Source organism: Gigantopelta aegis, chromosome 6 (genome assembly GCF_016097555.1).
Source record: "Gigantopelta aegis isolate Gae_Host chromosome 6, Gae_host_genome, whole genome shotgun sequence".
Lineage (NCBI taxonomy): Eukaryota > Metazoa > Mollusca > Gastropoda > Neomphalida > Peltospiridae > Gigantopelta > Gigantopelta aegis.
The window spans coordinates 66,577,565-66,596,451 of record NC_054704.1 but is presented as its reverse complement, the minus strand read 5'-3'; the positions used below and the strand labels follow the sequence as shown (position 1 = coordinate 66,596,451).

Below are 18,887 nucleotides of genomic sequence, written 5' to 3'. Positions count from 1 at the left end.
TATATATATACAGTGAAACCTCCGAAAACCGGACCCTCTGTAAACCGAAATTCCCACAAAAACAGACTTTTTAAATGTTTGTACATAAGAGGACCTCTCTAAACCGGATACCTCTTAAAACCAGACTTTTTACTTGGTCCCGGGGGTGTTTGGTTTAGAGGAGTTTCACCGTATATATATAAATATAAATCATCGCTGCTGCTACTGTTGCACTTGCCTGCCTCCCCCCTCCCCTATGCCAGTGTTTTATGTGCTCTTTCCCACAAACAGAACCATGGCCTAAATGTACTTTGCAAGTCTCGTCACCATTTTTAACGTTAAATAGGTTGTATTGTTTGTAACTTCTGTTATGGACCTTAAAAAGAAATATCTTTCCCAAAATGGCTATGCAACAAGATGGAAGAGATGACAAATATTCAGAAATACCTTTTTTCATCCTTTCTCAAGCATGGAATCTCTTATTGGGATATTCCAACGAAATCTAGACTGCACGAATTGGGATACTAGAAGCAACCTACATGTTAACTGTATATAGTATTTAAAGGAAATCAAAGAATGGAGCATACCTGAAAAACACCAAAGTTGATGATTTCAAATTTAAACATTTAAATATAACAAAGATATACCCGATTGCAATTTTAAACATTAAAAAAAAAAAAATCAGCTTATTTTCTACTTTATTATTATGCATTATCCTGCTTTTGTGACATATAAAAGTTAATAAATTACTAATTTGATGTTTCCTGATGACCAGTGATAATTTTTCTGGTGTTTGTTATTGAAGACAATAATTTAATTTTGTTACGTAAACCTTGTGATGTGTTATAGATACATTCTAGCCAGCATATAAGAGTGTTATTGTCATTTTATTATTACCCACATGTAATAATATTAGTATCAAATACAAATGTTGTTATATGTTTTATTGTTTATTATTATCAACACATAGTATTCTGATGGAAAGAAATAAAGAAACACATGGTATTTGAGGCCAAATTTATTTCACCCACTAGAGTAGTTATGTTTGTATAAAATACAGACATGTAACATGGAACTGAATGTCAGTACTGTGGAATTGGCTGCCAGCAACATATTTTTTTCTTTTCAACATTACCTGTCCTCAACCAGTCTGGTCCGAACATTCCAACAGCCAATAGGATGGCCTAAAATTCTTCTACCAGAACTACAGGGAGCATACAGTAGAAGAATTTTAGGCCATCCCATTGGCTGTTGGGATGTTCGGACCAGATCACTAGCATGGGGGAGGGGGGATGTGCACTTGTGTTGAGGACAGGTAATGTATCTTTAAAAGAGAAAACACTCCAAGTTTTCTCCAATTTCCTGATACAGTGGATGTGGGTTTTAGTTGCAGTCAATATTTGCTGTTACTAGTTATGTGTTTCTCTTATTTCTTTCCATCAGTATATTTCTATGAGTGAAGGTACAACACAACAGAATATACAACCAAAATGAAAGACAGTTGAAGCATGTTTTCACTTCCACTGATGTTATGATTTGTTTTGTTTATAACTGCATAGTTTTCACATAGCTGAAGCCTTAGTAAATCATTAAATGGTTGGATAAGATGGAATGTTTTAACTTTGTGAAAGTGTAATAAGATTGGTATTGTACTCGGCAGAAGTTAAATAATAATGGTATTCAGCATAGCAAAAATGACATAAAAATTATACTGAGCACAGTAAAGATGTATATGATTGATATTAAGCTCAGTAACAGGCATCAGAATAAGTCGAGAATGGTCATTCAGGTTGCCAGAGGTTACCACTTGCCAAGATCCAAACATTTTATTACACAAAATTCCCAAATCTAAATGTTGATAAACTGTTATTGAAATATGCAATACACATACAAGTATCAGTTGTTTAATGAAGAAGAGATAAACAATGAATAACAAAGTATCATTATGTCTGTGAAGTGGATTTACAGTAAATAAAATGTAATTATTAATATGTTTTAACCTGTAGGTTATCAGACCCTCATTTTGTAGGTAGGTAGATTCTGTCCTGTACTGATATTTAAAAGGGTTTTTTACAGGAATTCTGGTATATTGAGGGTCCTGTTTTAAGAGGCTTCAAACAATGTTTTCTTGGGCCATTTATTAGGTTCACTTTTTGTGCGACCCTGCCTGAGTAATAATGGATATTGTTCTGTGTAGACATTTATTGATGACTGGTGTTAAGCTCTTAAATAGAATTTGTATTACATTTTACAAAAGTTGAATTAATATTGGTTACTAAAAGATGAATGAGAATAACTCATTCAAGTGTTCAGACAAACAACTTTTGAATGTAGCTTTCCAATTTACAGAAAAAAAGAGTTTTATACAGTGTTTTTGTGTGTGTGTGTGTTTGGTTATGTGATAATTAGAACACTAGTATTCAACTTGTATGTTATACTTACATACTAATTTTAACCTAAGTTTGAAATTTCAGTGCTATAAAATAATTTTACATAGAATACAAATGTATTGATATTGACATGCAAGAATGTGTTGAAATATGTAGTTCTTTGTAGCATGCTTCCAAGTAATGTACTTCAGAGCATGACCGGTCCAGAGCAGCAGTTTATATTTGTTACTTACTAAACAAACTGAGCTCTACCAGTACCTATTTTATTAAAAATTTACCTTTATATACCATAGTGGTTTAAAAAATTAGCACTGTTTTTGCCTAGATTTAATAATCTAAATAACGAGTTAACACTACACCAAAAAAGTAAGCAACATTTTAAGAATGGAATGTTTGTTCACTGTTTACACTGCAAAAACCTAAGCTTACAATTTTATTGATGTATCTATCAACTCTTGCCATTCACTTTGATATTTTGATGTTTCTTGAGTTCATGGCAGTCTAATGATAATTATTGGTCTTCATGGTCACAATTGGTGTAGAGTGCCCAAATATTCAGGAATAAAAGAATGGGTGTTTAATGATACCTCTGTATAAAATTTTAATAATAAATGCATGTAATAATAAATAAATATATAAATTTTAAAAATCTCTTATTGCATGTTAAACATTCAGAGTGAATGAATTGATAGAATCAGTATGAAACATTGGTGTATAAAACTGATAAAGCAAATTCTATGGTTAAATATATGCAGTCCATTATTTAAAGGGACAGACCCTAGTTTTTAAGCACTAAGGTATAATTTTCACCTAGACTCTAGTTTCAACCCGTAAAAATGGATACCAAGTTTGGTTAATTCAGAAACCTGTAACAAATTCGGATACAACAGAGTGAAACAATTTTTGACGTTGAAATACCCTTAAAAATAAACTAAGACGCGATTCCGTAACAGTTACTTCTCAGATGCACGTGCATTTTTAAAAATATGAAAAATGCATTTTGTGGTATTAGAAACACCAGGATAGCCAGAAACACTTCGGTTATACAGAAATGGATAATCTAAAAAATAAAATGTAAGTAATGTTTGATTTCAATGGTCATAAACGGCTCTAATAGTGAAAAATATGCCTTAGTGATTAAAAACTTGAGAATGTCCCTTTAAAGTTTGTTTTGTTTAACCACATGACTAAATCACATCTATTTATTAATCATGGGCAATTGGATGTCAAACATTTGGCAATTCATTATTTAGGATGGCTGTAAATGAAAACAAAATGGCAGGCTGGTAAGCTTTAAGATTTAGCATAAAACATATCTCTTCCTTTGGAATGTTTAATAAATAGTGTGAAACTTATAATATAATAATTTCACCAAATGTTTGTTACCAAAGAAATTCTTATACAGAGATTGCAAAAGACTGCACTCAGACCAAAACTTGATGCACACGTTAATGTCTATGCACATTCAAAACTATAGTGATTCTACGTCTAGTCTCAACAGCCTGGCATTTTCTACACAATGGATCTTAGCATGCTAATACATGACACGTGTATTAAAATTTCATAATGATATCATTATGAAATTTTGCATCAAAATGCTGATAACAGCTATTGTCACAATTTATCACATTAGCATTTGTAAATAGCCTAATGTATGTTATATTGATGTGATTATGTATGTTCATAATTGAATCTATGAAAAGTGCTCTTATTGATGTTAACGTTTGAACCTGGCACAGCTGTGATCACTTTTATAATATTTGTAATAAATAATAAACTTTAGAGATGTTTGTTATCAGACACTTTCATGATAGTATATTTATCGTGCCTTGATGAAGTCGAAAGGCAAAGGCGTTAATTCTGACTGTGTTTAGCTCCAGCTTTAGAACATTTCGAGGTCAGGTACATTTCTCACTAACTACAAGAAAAGAAGGAAAAGAAAGAAATGTTTTATTTAACGACGCACTCAACACATTTTATTTACGGTTATATGGCGTCAGACATATGGTTAAGGACCACACAGATTTTGAGAGGAAACCCGCTGTCGCCACTACATGGGCTACTCTTTCCAATTAGCAGCAAGGGATCTTTTATTTGCGCTTCCCACAGGCAGGATAGCACAAACCATGGCCTTTGTTGAACCAGTTATGGATCACTGGTCGGTGCAAGTGGTTTACACCTACCCATTGAGCCTTGCGGAGCACTCACTCCGGGTTTGGAGTCGGTATCTGGATTAAAAATCCCATGCCTCGACTGGGATTCAAACCAGTACCTACCGATGGCCAAACCATGACGCCACCGAGGCCGGTAAGAAAAGGAAGGAAGGAAATGGTTTATTTAATGATGCACTCATTTTATTTACTGTTATATGGCTTCAGACATGGTTATGGACCACACAGATATACGAGAGGAAACCCGTTGTCTCCACTTCATGGGCTACTCTTTTTTTGATTAGCAGCAAGTGATCTTTTATATGCACCATCCCATAGACAGGATAACACATACCACGGCCTTTGATGTACCAGTCGTGGTGCACTGTCTGGAGCGAGAAATAGCCCAATGGTCCCTCTGACGGGTATCGATCCCAAACTGACCGCGTATCAAGCGAGCGCTTTACCACTACAAGTTTGGTAAAGTCGGCTCGGAGATTGCGCCCGAACAAGACTTGAAGCCATGTAATGACTGATAGGTGGGTGGGCATACGCCTACGGGTGGAATGAGAAAACATTCTGGAAAATTCCATGATCACACCCCTTATTGTTTGCGTAAATGGGTATAAGTGGGCGTGTCTTCCCGGGAGTAGTGGAAGAAACATATTTTCTGGAAAAGGAGGGTTGTCACTCGTTGTCCCCCCCACCCCCCCACCCCCCCCCGAATAAAAAAAAATCAAAAAAAAAAATCACACGACGTCGATTGAAGTTAACAGTGGTTTATTTGTTAATTGTTATTTGTTCTTTAAACACAACAGTTATTTCCTCATCAGTTAAAAATTAACTACGCTCGTTCAATATAATATCACTTGAAAAAAAACAAAAAAACCAGCGTTCATTGACCAGCTAAAGAGACAAATTATGAAATTAAATCAGTTAAATACTGATTTATGCCTACAATAATACTTTTAAGTAACGATTTATTTTGGTTCCAATCGCCAAACAACGTGAAATAATTGGGTCAAAGACAATTTCAAAAATATTTAGAGATTAATTTCAAACTTTTGGGCGTTTTTGTTTTAATTTTATTACCCAGATTTATTACAGGTGAGTAGATTATTGCACTGTGTGTTTTGATGGCCTCAAACACAGGACAGTTCCTTTAAGAGTTGCACGCCGTCTAAGACAGTCTGTTGATGCACTGTAGGTACGCCCGCAGAGAAGCCGACTGCGATTTACAAATCATGAATTCTTTACAGTCAGAATCGCACACTGCGTTCAGTCCATTCTGGGCTTGGTAGTTGCCCCAGTACTGCTTAAATAACGTGTCATTCGTCTTGAACCTGCAACACAATTCCTTCAGCCATTATTCAAGGTATTTCGACCTCTTTAAAACAGTGTATGGTATTTCTGTCGAAAACTGAAATAGTGTAGTTATACATGCATGAATATTCTAAAGCAAGATATAAGTTTCAACCACATGCTTACTTGAGGTGTGTAATAAACTGAAAACTGAGACATTTGGTGAAAATGAGAGGTTCAAATTCGGCTTAAAGAGTTTGATTTTGAGTGAGAATACTTTGGACTGAGCTTGAATGAGCGCAGGAGAATAGGTTGAAATGTGTGTCTCCCAGAAAGTGCATGATGACATTGCTGGTCTGATGTAAAACCCACATTTAGTTCTTTTACCACTCTTTATAAACTCTGTTCATTTCAGTAACAGCATCACGTTAGTAATAAACCCCAAAACTTGGCAAGGTTTCAAAAACAGTTTCGGCTAATAACAAAGACACCAAAGCCTTTACCATCAATTACACACACCTGAACTGTATGGGACGAAATGCGCCCCAGAATAATAGGGAAAAGGTGCAATTTTCGTCAAGCTGGATAAAATCCGGCCCCTATAACGATGCCTTTATACTTTTTGTACCGCCTCGTCACTTTATTTTAGGTCGAGTACAGTCTTGAAAACCAATAGTTTACGTTGTGTTGGGTGATTCTGGATCAGTATTAATGTAAAGGTTTTGATTGGTTTCGTCCAAATACCTGTTGGACAGATCCAGGAAGGACTTTGGACTCAAATCTGTCATGTTGTATTCGGATATCGCTGAATATAACCTTTTCACAGTCGCCTTTCCTGATTCTGCAAAACAAATTTGAATGTTTTAGTTCAATGCTTGTTTATTGTATAATACAATCAAGGTGTATATAGTATGTTATAAAAATAGTCACTCCCACTCTTTAAGATAAATAATATGTACTGTATGCAATGCATAACATTGACATTTTGCAAAACCAGACTTCGATTAATTGTGCATTGACGGTAAAAATTAATTTTTTTGAGAAATGTTGAAGGCAAAAGTAACACTAGAAAAAATATGGAAAAAAAAAGAAGACTATAGACTGTGGGAAAGGAATATGATAAGCTAATCGACCATCGTTCTGAGCACGTACAATACACGTTAGTATGTTCTCTAGTGCACGGGGCTCGTTATCTCAATACTTTTCTTAACGTGCACGGCAAGTTGCTTCCATCTATGTAGCATATTTAAAATGGCGGGGGACTTTTGACGGTGAAATGGAGCACCAGCAGCCCAATGATGGTCGGTAGCGGGCGAGGGTTGGTAGCGGGCGAGGGTCGGTAGCGGGCGAGGGTCGGTAGCGGGCGAGGATTGGTTTTTGGTGCTATTGAATTTGCAACTGTCCCGTAGGATTAAGGCCAATTAGAAAACGTTGCGTACTTTCTTGAATGTCATGTCCTTCAAAAGTATTTCAAAATCTTTTATGGCCAACATATAGATGCCATTTTGATGATATGACGCATCAGTGACAATAATGAAACGGGATGCAATACCTTTTGCTGAAAACGTTTGAGGACTACACCTGTACTCTTATCATCACCAATCACCGCCAACACATATATCCCGCATGTGTTGGCGGTGATTGGTGGTGATACAATTATTATGAACATAATGTGTTTCGTTTTTCATAAATATGTTCATTATTAAAGGAAATGATCATAGTTCTGAGGTACACGTACCTTTTAACATATACCTCGGATCAATACCTTTAACTCTTGTTGTTTGCTAGAATTTCATTATCTTAAAAAATAATAATGACAGAAATAACAAAAATAGTCTACAAAATAGTCGAAAATAGTTGTTTTAAGATATCATTTTTTAAGTTCCAAATGCCAGAAAAACGCGTTTTAGAATTTCAGAGATTTCAAAATTTCCGGGGGTGAGGGATGCACCTGGAACCCCATACAAAGTTTTTTTTCAATCAATTTCATATCCAAAAGGCCCCGGCAAATACCTAATCGAACCCTCCCACTCGAAATGCTGGCCACGGGCCTGAATCTGGGACATGACTGTCGACTGTGGTTTATAATGCCCAGTTCAAAGATACCTACTGTTTGCCTCCGTGATGTTGACAAAGTACTGATCGTAGTCCACCAGTTGAAACGTCTGCGAATCGAAGTGGTATACACGAAAGGACGGGTTTATTTGTCCCTCGGTGGTAACAGAGGGCGCTATCAGAACCACACCTACAGCGTCCTCGTGACTTTTAGGATTGGACACCTCAAGAGGAATCAAAGAAATGTGTTAAATAAAGCAGCCTACCACACCCATAAAAAAAACCCATAAACAAAAAACAAATCAAAAAAAAAAAAAAAAAGCAAAATAAAACCCAAACTCAATACTATTAGAATCTAATTAGGATGAAACGTAATAATTGTAGAATCTAATTAGGATATAAACACTTCTCTCTTTTTTGTGTGCTAAATATGAATGTCATTCAAGCCGCACAGTAGGGCCTCCACGGGTCCAAAATATTGAACTCGAGGGTCAAACTCGACCCGGAACCAAATACCCGACACTGATGATAATGAGACTAAGTAATAAAATAAAATAGCATTATGCATCTTAATTCCAGCTCTGAACATAAATGCCCAATCATGCCATTGTATTCAGTAGCGGATCCGGGGGGGGGGGGGGGGGGGGTCCAGGGGTCCGGACCCCCCCCCCCCTTTGTAAGTTCGAGCATGATGTAAGAGGCGCGCTGTGTAAAAGGTGAGATGAGTCATCACATTTGAATCCCACCCCACCCCACCCTTTCAGAAATCCTGCATCCGTGCCTGGTATTGCATTCCACACATTCAACTTTTGTTTTACACCCATGTATCATAGCCCTATAATGTAACCGGCGGCAAGCATATGGCAAAATGACGTAAACAAAAAATATTATTTCCTCTCAAGTCCTCTGAACGGATTCGAGTCTTGCTAGACTCGGCCCGTACCCGAGTATTCGAGTAGGCCTACTCGTAAAAAAAACCTATAGGACAGTGCAGTCGTTATCATTTTAAATATATTCATAACCTATTCATTACGTTTTTAAAAATTATTATTCACACGAACATAAACAATACAACAAATTAGTTCTTGCTGCATCCGTGTCCCAACAGAGCTGTGTTATTGTTATAAGATGGGCAACAGGGCCACGTTCCACGAAGCGGTCTTATCCCTTAGATCAACTTAAGTGCATAGGGTAGCTATGCGCCTAAGGCAATCTTAGGGCTAAGATCGCTTCATGGAACGGGGCACTGGACAGTTGATAACATAGTAACATTTTTCAGAGCTGTTCATAATCAATCTAATTAAAATTAGCTCCACTATTACATGTGGATCTAACACCAGCCAGTTGGAGCTCATGTCCACCAATCAAAACCTTACTTGCAGAATCCTGCCAGTGATTTAAAAATAATTTGAAAACATTCCGAATTATCCTGAGGGTATACGACATGTTTCGTGTGAATTACGAATGCCTTAAAAATGTTTTATTTTATAAAATAAATAATTTGTAATGTAAAACTGAAGACTGATTTAGTTGGGGTTTTTTTATAAATAAATAAATAATTTTTAATGTAAAATTGAAGACTGATAACCCACCCCGTACGTATTGGTATGGTTCGCTGTACTGCGGCCACTAAAATAGACTCGCCCGATATTTTTAGAATTTGTATGCTCCCAAATAACGTTATAAAAGGCGAAGTGTGATTGGTCAATATTTAAATTATTATTCACAGACGAAATGTTACCTGGACATTGGGGACTACGCAGTGTTTAAATCACTGGCAGGATTCTGCAAGTAAGGTTTTGATTGGTGGACATGAGCTCCAACTGGCTGGTGTTAGATCCACATGTAATAGTGGAGCTAATTTTAATTAGATTGGTTCATAATGGTCTTACTTGGCAGTTTAAAGTGATCGTAGTTGTACTATTTAGCAGTTTAAAGTGATCGTAGTTGTACTCTTTAGCAGTTTAAAGTGATCGTAGTTGTACTCTTTAGCAGTTTAAAGTGATCGTAGTTTTACTATTTAGCAGTTTAAAGTGATCGTAGTCGTACTATTTAGTAGTTTAAAGTGATCGTAGTCGTACTCTTTACCATTTTAAAGTGATCGTAGTTGTACTATTTAGCAGTTTAAAGTGATCGTAGTTGTACTCATTAGTTGTTTAAAGTGATCGTAGTCGTACTCTTTAGCTTGAAGTGATCGTAGTTGTACTCTTTAGCAGTTTAAAGTGATCGTAGTTGTACTCTTTAGCTGCTGAAAGTGATCGTAGTTGTACTCTTTAGCTGTTTAAAGTGATCGTAGTTGTACTCTTTAGCTGTTTAAAGTGATCGTAGTTGTACTATTTATCAGTTTAAAGTGATCGTAGATGTACTCTTTAGCTGTTTAAAGTGATCGTAGTTGTACTCTTTAGCAGTTTAAAGTGATCGTAGTTGTACTCTTTAGCAGTTTAAAGTGATCGTAGTTGTACTCTTTAGCTTAAAGTGATCGTAGTTGTACTATTTATCAGTTTAATGTGATCGTAGTTGTACTATTTATCAGTTTAAAGTGATCGTAGTTGTACTCTTTAGCAGTTTAAAGTGATCGTAGTTGTACTCTTTAGCAGTTTAAAGTGATCGTAGTTGTACTATTTAGCTTAAAGTGATCGTAGTTGTACTCTTTAGCTGTTTAAAGTGATCGTAGTTGTACTATTTATCAGTTTAAAGTGATCGTAGATGTACTCTTTAGCTGTTTAAAGTGATCGTAGTTGTACTCTTTAGCAGTTTAAAGTGATCGTAGTTGTACTCTTTAGCAGTTTAAAGTGATCGTAGTTGTACTCTTTAGCTTAAAGTGATCGTAGTTGTACTATTTATCAGTTTAATGTGATCGTAGTTGTACTATTTATCAGTTTAAAGTGATCGTAGTTGTACTCTTTAGCAGTTTAAAGTGATCGTAGTTGTACTCTTTAGCAGTTTAAAGTGATCGTAGTTGTACTATTTAGCTTAAAGTGATCGTAGTTGTACTCTTTAGCTGTTTAAAGTGATCGTAGTTGTACTATTTAGCAGTTTAAAGTGATCGTAGTTGTACTCTTTAGCTGTTTAAAGTGATCGTAGTTGTACTCTTTAGCTGTTTAAAGTGATAGTAGTTGTACTCTTTAGCTGTTTTAAGTGATCGTAGTTGTACTATTTATCAGTTTAAAGTGATCGTAGTTGTACTCTTTAGCTGTTTAAAGTGATCGTAGTTGTACTATTTATCACTTTAAAGTTATCGTAGTTGTACTATTTATCAGTTTAAAGTGATCGTAGTCGTACTCTTTATCAGTTTAAAGTGATCGTAGTTGTACTCTTTAGCTTAACGTGATCGTAGTTGTACTATTTATCAGTTTAAAGTGATAGTAGTTGTACTATTTATCAGTTTAAAGTGATCGTAGTTGTACTCTTTAGCAGTTTAAAGTGATCGTAGTTGTACTCTTTAGCTTAAAGTGATCGTAGTTGTACTCTTTAGCTGTTTAAAGTGATCGTAGTTGTACTATTTATCAGTTTAAAGTGATCGTAGTTGCACTCTTTAGCAGTTTAAAGTGATCGTAGTCGTACTCTTTACCATTTTAAAGTGATCGTAGTTGTACTATTTAGCAGTTTAAAGTGATCGTAGTTGTACTCATTAGTTGTTTAAAGTGATCGTAGTCGTACTCTTTAGCTTGAAGTGATCGTAGTTGTACTCTTTAGCAGTTTAAAGTGATCGTAGTTGTACTCTTTAGCTGCTGAAAGTGATCGTAGTTGTACTCTTTAGCTGTTTAAAGTGATCGTAGTTGTACTCTTTAGCTGTTTAAAGTGATCGTAGTTGTACTATTTATCAGTTTAAAGTGATCGTAGATGTACTCTTTAGCTGTTTAAAGTGATCGTAGTTGTACTCTTTAGCAGTTTAAAGTGATCGTAGTTGTACTCTTTAGCAGTTTAAAGTGATCGTAGTTGTACTCTTTAGCTTAAAGTGATCGTAGTTGTACTATTTATCAGTTTAATGTGATCGTAGTTGTACTATTTATCAGTTTAAAGTGATCGTAGTTGTACTCTTTAGCAGTTTAAAGTGATCGTAGTTGTACTCTTTAGCAGTTTAAAGTGATCGTAGTTGTACTATTTAGCTTAAAGTGATCGTAGTTGTACTCTTTAGCTGTTTAAAGTGATCGTAGTTGTACTATTTATCAGTTTAAAGTGATCGTAGATGTACTCTTTAGCTGTTTAAAGTGATCGTAGTTGTACTCTTTAGCAGTTTAAAGTGATCGTAGTTGTACTCTTTAGCAGTTTAAAGTGATCGTAGTTGTACTCTTTAGCTTAAAGTGATCGTAGTTGTACTATTTATCAGTTTAATGTGATCGTAGTTGTACTATTTATCAGTTTAAAGTGATCGTAGTTGTACTCTTTAGCAGTTTAAAGTGATCGTAGTTGTACTCTTTAGCAGTTTAAAGTGATCGTAGTTGTACTATTTAGCTTAAAGTGATCGTAGTTGTACTCTTTAGCTGTTTAAAGTGATCGTAGTTGTACTATTTAGCAGTTTAAAGTGATCGTAGTTGTACTCTTTAGCTGTTTAAAGTGATCGTAGTTGTACTCTTTAGCTGTTTAAAGTGATAGTAGTTGTACTCTTTAGCTGTTTTAAGTGATCGTAGTTGTACTATTTATCAGTTTAAAGTGATCGTAGTTGTACTCTTTAGCTGTTTAAAGTGATCGTAGTTGTACTATTTATCACTTTAAAGTTATCGTAGTTGTACTATTTATCAGTTTAAAGTGATCGTAGTCGTACTCTTTATCAGTTTAAAGTGATCGTAGTTGTACTCTTTAGCTTAACGTGATCGTAGTTGTACTATTTATCAGTTTAAAGTGATAGTAGTTGTACTATTTATCAGTTTAAAGTGATCGTAGTTGTACTCTTTAGCAGTTTAAAGTGATCGTAGTTGTACTCTTTAGCTTAAAGTGATCGTAGTTGTACTCTTTAGCTGTTTAAAGTGATCGTAGTTGTACTATTTATCAGTTTAAAGTGATCGTAGTTGCACTCTTTAGCAGTTTAAAGTGATCGTAGTTGTACTCTTTAGCAGTTTAAAGTGATCGTAGTTGTACTCTTTAGCTTAAAGTGATCGTAGTTGTACTCTTTAGCAGTTTAAAGTAATCGTAGTTGTACTCTTTAGCTTAAAGTGATCGTAGTTGTACTCTTTAGCAGTTTAAACTAATCATAGTTGTACTATTTATCAGTTTAAAGTGATCGTAGTTGTACTATTTAGCAGTTTAAGTGATCGCAATGGTACTTTTTACCAATTCAAAATGATCGTATGCAGGTACAACTAGTATTTACCAGTTTTAAAATGTATTTAGGGGCTTACCAGTATTTAACAGTACTAATTACCAGTTCAAAGTGATCGAAGTGGGTGTGTCCGAAAGTTGTCAGAACTATGACGTCTGAGTAAGCGCTGACAAGGTCAGTGAAGAAGTCGCCATATTCCAGGAAAGTATTACCAATATCACCAGGTGGCACGTGTCCGATCAGTATAACCTAAAAACGAAAATAATAAGTCTCAATTATTTGTATGGGGCGGGATTTAGCTGAATGGGGGTTTTCTCGTTCCAACCAGTGCACCACAACTGAACAAAGGCCGTGGTATGTGATTTTCTGTCTGTGGGAAAGTGCATATAAAAGATCCCTTTCTGCATTAGAAAAAATGTAGCGGGTTTCCTCTGATGACTACAAGTCAGAATGATAAAATGTTTGACATCCAACAGCCGATGATTAATTAATCAATGTGCTCCAGTGGTGTCGTTAAACAAAACAAACTTTAACATTAACTTTAACTTTAATTATTTGTAACACAGGATTAATTTTATATAGATCAATGATCGGTACTTCCAGACATCATCTGACGCAGTGATAAAATGTCATGAATACGAAATAAAAATTCCTAATTAGGAGATAAAAAATGTCTAATTAGGCTATTTTTCTTTAACTAACACTAGGATGATTTCATTTAAAAAAAAAAAAAATATTTTACCTTAATTAACTGATATATCTTTCTGCGCCACCATCGACAAGAAAAAATTCACTACTCTTTTAGTAACCTGAGGTTAAACCTCAACCAATTAACTAGGTGTTTACCTTCTCGTTGTTTTCTCGAGCATCATGCAGTGTCTCCTCCATGAATTTCATCTGTTCATAGTAGGCTGGTGTTTTGTGATTGAGCAGTGCGTAGAAATTAATTGTGTAACTAAAAGACAAAGATTAACAATCTCTTAACGGATTGAGAAACTGTTCAAAAGGTATGAAGTACGTATGTTCCTGTTAACCAAGAAAACATTCATGTGTATATACATTATTAATTAACAGGCCGTAGTTTTCGAGGTATGCACCCTTTTCTGTTTCACAAAATGAAATTGAACTATTAGGACCAAAAATGGTACCAAAAACCCAAACAAAAAAAACAACAACAACAAAAAAAAAAAAAAACCCAAACAACAAATCTTAACCAAACAAAAACAAACAAACAATAACAAGGGATTTACAATTTTTTTTTAATTTAAGCAAAACGTTATAAGTGCATGTATTAGTAGTAGGCCTATATAAGTAGTATATATACCTTAATAGAGAACACGCTATGACAGCTGAAAATATTTTCTTTAATTATAAAGTTTGAGTTTGTAGTTTAGGATGTCCATTTTTAATTCAATAATGCATTTCTGAGTCTCGTATTATTGTGTGTTTTGGGGGGTGGTTGATGTTTGTTGTTTTTTGTTTGTTTTTGTTTGTTTTTTATCTCGACTAGTTTAGTATTACAGGTACTGGTATTTAAAATTTAAGCTATGGTATGTATTACGTTGTTGAGAAAATAATTCAAATAATCCACTGATGCCATGTAGCAGCAGTAAAATCTTCATTTTAATTTCTAAGACTTAACTAAAACTGACTGGAATATCTTACCCGTAACCACTGTTGAAACTGAGTATTCTCAGACATGTCTTACCCGTAATCACTGTTGAAACTGAGTATTCTCACACGTGTCTTACCCGTAATCACTGTTGAAACGGAGTATTCTCACACGTGTCTTACCCGCAACCACTGTTGAAACTAAGTATTCTCACACGTGTCTTACCCGTAATCACTGTTCAAACTGAGTATTCTCACACATGTCTTACCCGTAATCACTGTTGAAACTGAGTATTCTCACACGAGTCTTACCCGTAATCACTGTTCAAACTGAGTATTCTCAGATGTGTCTTACCCGCAATCACTGTTGAAACTGAGGGCTCTCAGACGTGTCTTACCCGCAATCACTGTTGAAACTGAGTATTCTCAGACATGTCTTACCCCTAATCACTGTTGAAACTGAGTATTCTCACACGTGTGTTACCCGCAACATGTAATTCTTACATGTAATTCTTACGTAACGTGTAAGAATACTCAGTGTATTCTTACACGTGTCTTACCCGTAATCACTGTTGAAACTGAGTATTCTCACATATGTCTTACCCGTAATCACTGTTGAAACTGAGTATTCTCACATATGTCTTACCCGTAATCACTGTTGAAACTGAGTATTCTCAGCCCAGGTTTGACTAACACTGTGTAGTACAAGGAGTACTGGATGTTCTCCAGCTGGTCAGGTGGTATGGGAAACAACAGCTGCCACCATTCAGATGTCTTCATGTTTAAGTTCTGAAACAAAGTCATTACTTTCAGAAAAAAATAGGGTTTGCAAATTATTGTTTTTATACTGCAAGTATCAAGAGTTGACACTTTTTGGGCAAGGATACATGTTTTACGTATTTTAATCAATAGACTTTAAAAATGTCCATTGCATTTTCCAATCAGTTAATGGATCACCACTTCAAATTTTTCAGTTTCACTTTATTACAAAGCCAGGTGGAAATAAAAACCCGCTAGAAATTTTTTAAAATAACAAAATAATGGTTAATGTAAATGGAAGAACATGTTAATAAATATATATAATGTTCTAATACTTACCTTGTAATCCGCCCGTGGTTGATAATATAAACTCTCTGGGAAGCATTCTATAAAATTAAATAAAACCATGTTGGCTGCAGTAATTGAAAAATATTTGTTTACAACTTTACTGGCGGGCAGGGGGGGGGGGGGGGGGGGTCCTTAAAATTGTTTCAAGCAGTACATGTTGCGTTAAATAAACAAAACAAGAGTTAAAGCTACCAATTACATATATTTGATCTCAAGCAAGTTCAAGCAATACCCCTCCTGAAGAATACAATGCAGTAGAATTTAGGGTCTACAATAAAAACAATACGTCGTTGCTTTGAAAACGTCATGACCCGTACGCATATGGTGAAATCAAATAATGCATGTTAGAATTACAAAAGAGATAATTTAATTTATTCACAAAGAGGTACATAATAAATATTACATAAAAAACAACAAAAAAACACATTTAAGTTGTATATTTTTTACTGATGAATGACAGTGTGCAGGTAAATTAGAATGGATTCAATGTTTAACGACATCCCCAGCACAAAGAATACATCGGCTATCGGGTGTTAAACAAAGTATATGAATGAATTATAATTATTAGATAACAAGTAATGTAACCTCTACAGTACAAAATGTTTAACAAAGGTTAAAAAAAAAATTCTTACACACCCGTCGGTGAGACCATCATGCGTTATTTTGTTAAGACATGGGTTGTTTACACACATACGTGTGTTAACAATATCAAGACATACTACTGGCTGCTCCTAGGTGATGACCAGGTCACCAGTGGCATGCATCCAATGAAAAACAACACGGTGAAAATAGATTACATTGTGACGTATAGTTAACCTGACAATCATGTGTCTGTGACGCGTAAGTTAGCTACAAGTGCAACGGTTGTTAATAACTTTTAGTCGAAAAAGATGTTAAAATTTGCTTAAAACCTGGGTTGTTTTTGTTTTTGTTTTTTTGTTGTTGTTGTTTGTGGGGGGTGTTGTTGTTGTTTTTGTGTTTTTTTTGTTTTTTTTTTTTTTTTTTGGGGGGGGGGGGGTTGAGAAATATAATAATACATTCGTGTCCGTTAGATACGGTTTATCTCACAATTCGTTGTTTAAAAACGTATCAAACTTGCTTTCGCACGTTAGATACATTTTAAAACAACTCGTTGTGAGATAAATGGTATCTAACGGCCACTCATGTATTATTCTCTATGTCTACAAACACGAAGTATATGGATATGTTGATCACCAAATGCCTCTCTGTTAGACCAATTATATATTAAGCTAATGAAACCAAATATTTTTAAAAAACAGAGGTAGATGTAGGTGAGATTCCCGAATGGAAGATCTCGAATACATCTAACAGTTCTTACCATGGTTACCCAGAGTCGGGTATATGTTAAAACCTGGCAGTTTCTCACGCATGTGCACCAGCGTGTCATGTGCCCTGTTCAGCTGGGAGGCCCACGTCTCTTGCCATATGTCATGGGGTGGGAAATCACCTAGGTGTGACAAAATACTCAAGTAAAAACTGAAAACCATAACCACTTGTGTTTGACGTAAATATTGTAGTTTTGTTAATAAGGTTATTGCTATCTATCTCGTATCTAGTTATAATTAATAATAGTATTTGGTTTATTGAATGAATGCTACATGGATATAGTTCGTAAACATATAAAGATGCAAAATATACAATTTTTGTTGACTATTATCTCTTTGACAAAATTCAAACATATATTACAGGGGTGTTTTTTTCTGTACATTGCTGTGTTAAATATAATTTTCCTGTGATGAAATTTTTATTAACATGATTTGCTAAAAAGAACCACCACAAAGCACGTTACAAATGAATCTTTTTGATTCACTTTCGTTTTCGGTTTCTATTAATCTTTCGTGTTAACTATGTAATAATGTCAATAGTAATTTACTCTAACGACGATTGCCATTACCTGTGAAAAGAATAAATTCTGGCCGTGGTTGTATATTGTTAGCTGCATCTAAAATCACATCAAATGTCTTCTCTGGAACGTCGCAATTATAGTCTCCGAACGGCCCCGCGGATCCCTAGAATCCAAACTAAATAATATGTAAATATGGTAATAGTTTACATCTAAGCCGCCCCTGGTTTTCCAGAGATTGGGTCCAGTAGGTCGGGCATGAGCCTATTGAGAATAGGGGCACGTCAACAGGTTCGGCATGGCCATTACATTTAATTATTATTAAGCTTTTAACTGAATTACATTTCTTCGTGGATTGTGAATCTTGAAAACTGACCATGTTAATATATATACTGAAATGAGATAAAGTAAAATCGTTTAAGTATACTCCCCACTCCCCAAATGAAGCAATTTATGATTGACATGTCATATTATTTTCAATTGCAATAATTACGCTAAAATAGGGTATTTTGGCACAGGCATATGTATGTAATATAGTATTAATATTGTTAAAATAAGTCGATATGCAGTTGGAAAGATGATTTATGAAAAAAAGCCTTTAAGTTGGTTAATCTTTGATGGGAAGTATACTATTTGTTACAAGTGCATAGGTTTTGAAAACGGTATTGCCGAGCAATACAATTAATGGATGTAGGTGTGGGATACTTAGGTGTAGTTTAATTGGTCCACCAACAAATACATAAGGTAAAAATATGTAAAATGCATTATTTAATAATTTAACACATGGTATACATACCGTACCATTGAACTCGGGGTAACAGCAAATGAAGATCCCACAATCGGTTGGTGTGCCCTGCATGAAATACAGACACAGTTTCACTGATAATGCTCCACACTTTACGTAAATCTGTGTTGGCCTAAGTGTGCGTGAGGGAGAGAGAGAGAGAGAGAGAGAGAGAGAGAGAGAGAGAGAGAGAGAGAGAGAGAGAGAGAGAGAGAGAGAGAGAGAGAGAGAGAGGCACATACAGACATACAGACAGACGCAGAGAGAGAGAGAGAGAGAGAGAGAGAGAGAGAGAGAGAGAGGGGGGGGGGGTGAAGGGGTGGAGGTAATGGCTAAAACCCAAACCCAAATTACTATAAAAGATATTTCAGTCATGTATGCATGC

General features: G+C 35.3%; 1 protein-coding gene and 1 long non-coding RNA gene across 2 annotated transcripts; both read right to left on the bottom strand.

Moving 5' to 3' along the window:
• Positions 1–5,214: 5,214 nt before the first annotated feature.
• Positions 5,215–8,374, bottom strand: LOC121374029. The gene is made up of 3 exons (XR_005958174.1): positions 7,932–8,374; positions 6,566–6,662; positions 5,215–5,862 (listed from the first exon to the last, which is right to left on the bottom strand). It is a non-coding gene; the product is annotated as an uncharacterized LOC121374029 (long non-coding RNA).
• Positions 8,375–13,211: 4,837 nt separating this feature from the next.
• On the bottom strand, positions 13,212–18,097 carry LOC121374687 (sphingomyelin phosphodiesterase A-like). The gene is made up of 6 exons (XM_041501791.1): positions 18,061–18,097; positions 17,194–17,322; positions 15,846–15,892; positions 15,394–15,536; positions 13,983–14,091; positions 13,212–13,385 (listed from the first exon to the last, which is right to left on the bottom strand). The coding sequence occupies exons 1-6, from the start codon at positions 18,095–18,097 to the stop codon at positions 13,212–13,214; spliced, it is 639 nt and encodes a 212-aa protein (XP_041357725.1).
• Between the last annotated feature and the right edge of the window lie 790 nt (positions 18,098–18,887).

Excerpts from the sequence above, each read along its gene's own strand:
- LOC121374687 (XM_041501791.1), bottom strand. The coding sequence starts at position 18,097 with ATGGTCAGTTTTCAAGATTCACAATCCACGAAGAAAT. Across the intron at positions 15,537-15,845 it reads AACCACGGGCGGATTACAAG|AACTTAAACATGAAGACATC; the intron begins GTAAGTATTAGA and ends ACTTTGTTTCAG. Across the intron at positions 13,386-13,982 it reads CTCGAGAAAACAACGAGAAG|GTTATACTGATCGGACACGT; the intron begins GTAAACACCTAG and ends TTTCGTTTTTAG.